Consider the following 7,213-nt stretch of genomic DNA (forward strand, 5'->3'; position numbering starts at 1 on the left):
AAAAAGTTAGTTAATTAATCATATATAGTGTTAACGTTTTATGGATTAGTAATCCTAAATTATTGGCTTGATACATGGATGACTTGAATTACGTGATATATACTAAAACTTCTGATTTTAGTAATGATGCTATAACGGCTTATCGGAGAAACCTAAAAAACAAAGAATTTGCTGATAAAATGTATGCTTAAATTTTATTTTCAGCTTAAATAGGTATCAGCTAACTAGTAAAACCTTATTTGAAACTGAAAAGTAGATTAGCTAACTAAGAGTCGGTTTAGGTTCCCTACTATTTGCTGTTGGAAAAAACTGATTTTTTAAAAAGTAGAGATTGTCTGCTTTTGTAAAATGCTATTTTTCAAGTCTAAAATACAAACAGGAGCATAAAACCTCTCATGCTAATTTAAAATTTGAAACAGATAAGCTAACAAACATCTAAAAAATCAGAAATCAAAATAAAATACAATAAAATGTAGTCTATAGGTTATCTAATTTAATCTGCTGAGATTATGACTGTGCTAACTCTAACTGGAAGTGAAAACAAATTAGTAAGATGGAGGTGGAAGCAACCATTGAGAACCCATAATATAGCCAAGGCACATAAATTTTGTCGCTTCTGCTGCTGTTAGATGTTTGCTGTATTTACGTCCACTAAGATTTGCTCCTGGTCCTATGTTTTGGAATTCTCCAAAGTACATATTTCTGCAATTATAAATGCATTAAAAATAGAATTAAGTTGAAGCATATATATATTAGTACAAAAATTAAATGAAGTAAAAGAAAATACATACTCTGGGGAGAAGCCATGATTGTCCCAAGCTTCAGGAAGAATAGCATTGCTGATGTATGTGTAGGAATAAACAACTTCAGCCATTTTCACCCATGCTCTCCCCAAGTATGCATCACTTTTTCCAGTTCCACTTATGGTGCAATGTACGAATGAGAATCCTGAATCTTCATTACTCCCATGCTTTGCTTGTGCCGTTATTACTGTCCGCCACTTCTCCGGTATAATGTGGAGCTCTGTGTTCTGCATTCAGTGGCGGAGCCGAATAAAAAATAAAAAATAAAAAAAATAAGGTGTCAATGGATGATATTTGTTAAAATTAGTGATTTTTTCTTTGGACTAAGCATGAGAGACATTACGTCCGCTGTATCAAATCCGTGACAGATTTTGAATATAATGAGAGTACCATCACACATTATATGTTTAGAGACAGGTATTTTTGTCGGTAATCATAATTTTTTTTTTATTTTTTTTCCCTCGAGTGGGGGTCGAGAGATCCTCCCATGACCCCTTGGCCCTATGCCTCTGCATTTCTATATATAAAAAGTATTACTACACATCTCTCATGCATCAAAATGAATTTTGGAATTCCAGACTCTAGAGTTCCAGTATTTTCTCAAATTTTAGAATTCTGAAATTCCAAAATTCTACAATTCCAGTATTTTCTAGAATTCTAGCATTTTCTAAAATTTTGGAATTTTGGAATTACAGAATCTAGAATTCGAGATTTATAGAATTCAGAATTCCAAAAAATCTAGAATTCCAATATTTTCTGGAATTTTAAAATTTCAATATTTTCTAGAATTTCAGAATACCATAAAATATTTATATTTCTAACTAAAAAATTTCTCTTACTCAAAATTGTAAAGTTGGTGAAAATTTAGAATGCTCCTAAGATATATGCATTTTAGTAGTTAAAGAGTTAAAAATATATACTCTAATAATACAGTAAAAGTATATATTACCACATATAAAGACTTGCCACTTCCAAAAATGAAATCAACAGTGCCTTCGATGTAACAGTCTTTAAAAAAATGACGGCCCTTTTCGTCGCAAAAAGTGTCTTGATATCCATACATTTTGCAATTGTACAAAGCTGCCATGTCGCCGCTAAGTCTTAAAGCAAGTGCCTGAGCACCAGCCATAGCTTCAGTAGCAGTAGGCCTCAATGCTGAATTCTATTACACATATATATGTATATACACCAATTAGTCTAATAAAATTCTACACAAAACACATAATAAAATAACTAAAATATAATTAGATACCTTAATAATGAGATTAGCGGCAACAAAGTAATCGGATTCAACGACAATAGTAGCACTATCAAACGTACCAAACTTCTTGGCCGTGCCTGAAAATTGCACGGTGGCCGGAGCTTTAGCATTGGCATATAATGTTACAAAAGGCTTAGTCCTTTCAATTAAGATCTTCTCGGTGTAGACTCCAGGACCAATATAAATAATCACACGGTTAGTATTTCCGGCGGGGATGGCTTTAACTGCATCAGTTATCGTCGTAAAATCTCCAGTTCCATCTTTTCTAACATTGATCATTTTAGGGGTTGCCTCAGCTTTTGCAAGGACAGGGTTTAACGTTGCTTTACGTTGCGAAAATGGTAAAACGTTAGCTAGGAACCATTGGTTTATCTGTGATTTAACAGCCGGAATTACTGCTTTATCGTCGCACATAACTCGGGTTGTATATACAATAAAGGTAATCATAAGACAATAGTAGATTTTGGTTCTGAGTATCATCTTGTTGATTAGTAGATTTTATTTTGTTTGATTTTTGGGGGAGGATTAAATAATTATAAGTTGTAGATCTAATAGCCATGAAAATCTATAGAAATATAATGTTGGGCTAAGAGGGTTTTTAGCTTTCACATTTTGTGCATCTATCTATGTACTAGTCATAAAAAAATTTAATGGAGATCCTACAAAATGTGCCTCGATTTTTATGTGTACTTACTTCTAAATTGACTATGAATCAATTAATGTTAAGTTAATATGAATTGAATATTAAGTTAACTTCTAACAGTACACACATAAAAACCTTTTTAAAAAGAAAAAGAAATTATCAACATTCATAAAATAATAATAAAATTTATCTGTTTATATTAAAATAATCCAATTGCAATAACTTAAAATAATGTAAAGTTTTAAATATAAAACTACGTGGTTTGAGTATAAAAATCAATAAAAATGAAATGTTCACCAGATTCGAACTCTAGCCACTTCACTTATACTTCATGCTACTTACCACTAAAACAATTGCTTTTCTTATCCATTATGGAGCCCGCTGCTTAATATATCATTGTCCATGTAGCTTCTATTGTTTAATATTTGACACATGCACTTATTAATATTGATTAAATGTGCATAATAATAAAATATTAATAGAAAAAAAGAAATGTGCAAAATAATGAATTATTAATAGAACAAAAAATCCAAAAACATGCTCCAATTTTTTATTTATTTAATTCCTCTATATTTTTTATAATTTATGTTTTAAAATGTTAAAGACGATGTTCTAAATAATGTTGTATATGTTCTAAACTTTATAATTTGTGTTCTAAAAATTAAGTATAATGTTTTAAAAAATCAGTAAATATCTCGATCATTTTTGCATTTGTTCTATAATATAATTTATAACTCATGTTCGAAAAAACGTAACGCATGTTCTAAAAACATAACATATGTTCTAAAGTTTATAGTTTGTGTTCCAAAAATTAAGTATAATGTTATAAAAAAATCAGTAGATATCTGGATCGTTTTTTCATTTGTTCTATAATATAATTTATAACTCATGTTTGAAAAAACATAACACATGTTCTAAAAAAACACAACGTATGTTCTAAAAAATATGTTGTACGTTCTAAACTTCATAGTTCGTGTTTGTTCTATAATATAATTTATAACTCATGTTCGAAAAAACGCAACGCATGTTCTAAAAAACATAATATATGTTCTAAAGTTTATAGTTTGTGCTCCAAAAATTAAGTATAATGTTAAAAAAATCAGTAGATATCTGGATCGTTTTCTCATTTGTTCTATAATAATTTATAACTCATGTTCGAAAAAACATAACACATGTTCTAAAAAAACATAACGTATGTTCTAAAAAATATATCGTATACGTTCTAAACTTCATAGTTCGTGTTTGTTCTATAATATAATTTATAACTCATGTTCGAAAAAACGCAACGCATGTTCTAAAAAACATAATATATGTTCTAAAGTTTATAGTTTGTGCTCCAAAAATTAAGTATAATGTTCTAAAAAAATCAATAGATATCTGGATTGTTTTTTCATTTGTTCTATATTATAATTTATAACTCATGTTCGAAAAAACATAACGCATATTCTAAAAAAACATAATGTATGTTCTAAAAAACATAACGTATATTTTCTTATATAACATAAATTACAAAAATATGAAGGAATTAAATAAATAAGAAATTGAAGCATGTTCTTGCATTTTTTTTCTATTAATAATTCATTATTATGCACAGTTCTTTTTTTTCTATTAATAATTCATTATTATGCATATTTAATTGATATTAGTAAGTGCATGTATCAAATATTAAACAATAGAAGCTACTTGCACAATGGTATATTAAGCAGCGCGCGTGATATAATGCACAAGAGAAGCAATTGTGTTAGTGGTAAGTAGAGTAATGTGTGGATAGGAGTGCCCAGGTTCGACTCCCACTCGATATATAGGGGAGGGATCAAGTGAGAACCTCCTCTTAGGTGATGACACTTTCTTATGGTGAGAACACTCAGAACTACGTCATTTTGAGCATAAAAATCAATAAAAAATCAATAAATGAGAAATTGGAGCATATTCTTGTATTTGTTTTTATTAATAATTCATTATTATGCACATTTCTTATTATACTGAAAACGACGTAGTTTTGAGTGTTCTCACCATAAGGAAGTGTCCTCACCTAAAAAAATATTCTCACAAGAGCTCTCTCATATATATATATATATATATATATATATATATATATATATATAGAAGGGCTCTTGTGAGAACCCTTTCTTAGGTGAGGACATTTCTTAGGTGAGAACCAATTAAAACTACGTAGTTTTGGGGTATTTTTTTGACAAAAACGGTGAGTTTCATTTGAGAAGTCGCGGTTTTTGAAGTTGAAAAGATCTGTCTCTTCGTTCTTCGACTTGTTCCTCGACTCCTTCGTTGTTTCCATCTTCTCTCATTTCTACAGTCGATCAACTTTGGTTTTGATAGAAGATTTGCTTTCTGCATTTCATCAATTATACCGTGTATTTCTTCCTCTGAACTTTGGTTAGTTGTTTATCGTGTTCGTTTTTTCTGTTCATTGTTTTTGTTTGCATTTTTTCGCTTTTTCGTTTTTGTCCATGAATTTGTTCATCTGAACGAGGTTTGTTGCTTAATGTTCTTCGTTTATTTTGTTGTTTTATGTTTTTCGTTGATTTTGATAGCGATTTTATGTAGTTTTTTGATTTTCTAGGGTTTCGTTTGTTTGAACTTTATGAAGAAGTTTCTGTATGTGTTTTCTATGTTTTTTGTATTCAAATGTATTTAGTTTGAGAATGTTTTTATGTTGTTTTATTATTGTTTTATATTTTGTGTTTGTTGTTCTAAAATGATGAACGTATGTTCTGTTAATGGTATATTGTTTTGTTTTATGTTTGTTCTCTATTTTTTAGTTTTGATACCTTTTTTTTTGTTGCTTTTTGATTTGTAGGTTTTTCATTTGTTTGAAATCTGTAAGTTTGTTGTGGTTTGATTTTGAAATTTAGTAAGTTTCAAAATGATTTTATTTTTTTTCAAAGTTTGTTCTATATTTGCATGTGTTTGTTCTAAAATTTTGAACAATTATTCTGTTAATGAGATATTTGTTTTGTTTAGGGGTTTTGCTTGTTTGAACTTTCAAAGTTTGTTGTGGTATTATTTTGTATGGTTTTTGTTCTAAAATATTGAACATACGTTCTGTTGATGAGTTATTGCTTTGTTAAATTAGTTTATGTTTTGTTGATGAGTTATTGCATTTGTTTTATGTTTTGTTCTATATTTGCATTTGTTTGTTCTAAAATGTTGATTATATGTTCTGTTTTTTTGTAGAAAATGGGCGGAAATGGAGAAGATAGTTTCCCAAGTAATGTGATTGATAAGAATTTGCTGGATGAAATTATTGAACAATATTGTTCTGATGAAGATATGAAAAATAAGAAGAAAGGTAAGAGTGATGTTCATGTTGAAGCTATTAGTGGAAAAGACAGACATCTAGAAGATTTAAGAGGACTTCTAAAAGACATTCCATTTCTAAAAGACCTTCAATGTCAGCCATTCCTGCTGACAATGATTTGCTCTCTAGTTATGTTGTTCCGTCTAATAATTTGTTGAGGCGGGAAACAAGGAGTCAATCTATCAAAGGTGCGTTGAAGCAGGAAACAAATAGTCAATCTAGTAAAGGTATGTTTAGACGACAAACAAGGAGTCTATGTAGCAAAGGTTTTGATTCTTCTCAAGTTTCTGAACCTTCTGTTGATGGTTTAAAGGAAGACGTTGATGCTAGGAAGCTAAAGAAAGTTAAGTTTGCAAGAAACATAAATGTTGCTTCTAGGTTTTTAAAGAAGCGGAAGAAGGTTGTTAGTGCAGGTGATGATGAAAATATTTTTAAAAGGAATAAGACTGCTCTTGGTCAAAGAATACCTCCTAAACAGTTTATTGGTATTCTTAATGATATTCCAGAGACTCATAAGAATGCAATTAGACGGATTGGATTTGGTGGTTTTTTGGATTTAAGTTTAGATGTTCATAATGCTTCTTTTTGTGAAAGACTTGTTAATAGTTTTAATGTAGATAGGTGTAGCCTTATGTTGGGTAATAGTGAAGAGTTGAAGTTTGTTAAGGAAGATTTTCAAGCTGTTTATGGCTTGCCTTGTGGAGGTGTAGAGATTGAGGAGCCCCAAGATGTTGGGGAAGATGATTGTTCAGATTTTTTTGCTGAATGGAGGTCTTATTTTGGGCTTGTGAGTGGAAGTCCAATTAATAGTACTGTGATTGCTAAGCTGAATGATCTGAAGACGAAACCATTGTGTGATGAGTTTTTGTTGCATTTCGTATTCTGTGCGGTGAATTGTTGTATTCGTTCAACCAAGAACCAGGCTATGAACTATAAATTTCTTTATAGTTGTAGGAATGTTAATGAGATTGTAAATTTGGACTGGTTTTCTTTTGCATATAAGCATTTGTTGGATTCTGTCAGTGATTGGAAGAGGAGTCCTACTTTTTTCACAGGTCCCCTTCCTTTCTTGTTGGTAAGTATATTTCTTTTTGATTATGTGTTTGACAATATTTGTTGGTTGTTTATTTTTTAATTTGTGTTTAACTTGTTCATTTTTATTATTTTTTTGTAGATAAGTTATTTTG

General features: G+C 30.0%; 1 protein-coding gene across 1 annotated transcript; it reads right to left on the reverse strand.

Moving 5' to 3' along the window:
• Positions 1–545: 545 nt before the first annotated feature.
• On the reverse strand, positions 546–2,478 carry LOC136217659 (pectinesterase PPME1-like). The gene is made up of 4 exons (XM_066004277.1): positions 2,056–2,478; positions 1,753–1,965; positions 792–1,030; positions 546–702 (listed from the first exon to the last, which is right to left on the reverse strand). Exons 1-4 carry the CDS (start codon positions 2,476–2,478, stop codon positions 546–548), a joined length of 1,032 nt encoding a protein of 343 aa, XP_065860349.1.
• Between the last annotated feature and the right edge of the window lie 4,735 nt (positions 2,479–7,213).

Source organism: Euphorbia lathyris, chromosome 1 (genome assembly GCF_963576675.1).
Source record: "Euphorbia lathyris chromosome 1, ddEupLath1.1, whole genome shotgun sequence".
Lineage (NCBI taxonomy): Eukaryota > Viridiplantae > Streptophyta > Magnoliopsida > Malpighiales > Euphorbiaceae > Euphorbia > Euphorbia lathyris.

What these genes read in the sequence shown, in the direction of transcription:
- LOC136217659 (XM_066004277.1), bottom strand. Translation starts at nt 2,478, where the DNA reads ATGTGCGACGATAAAGCAGTAATTCCGGCTGTTAAATCACAGATAAAC. An exon ending in CCGCTAATCTCATTATTAAG is followed by an intron (nt 1,966 to 2,055) that starts GTATCTAATTAT and finishes TATGTGTAATAG; the next exon opens with AATTCAGCATTGAGGCCTAC. An exon ending in AATCATGGCTTCTCCCCAGA is followed by an intron (nt 703 to 791) that starts GTATGTATTTTC and finishes TTATAATTGCAG; the next exon opens with AAATATGTACTTTGGAGAAT.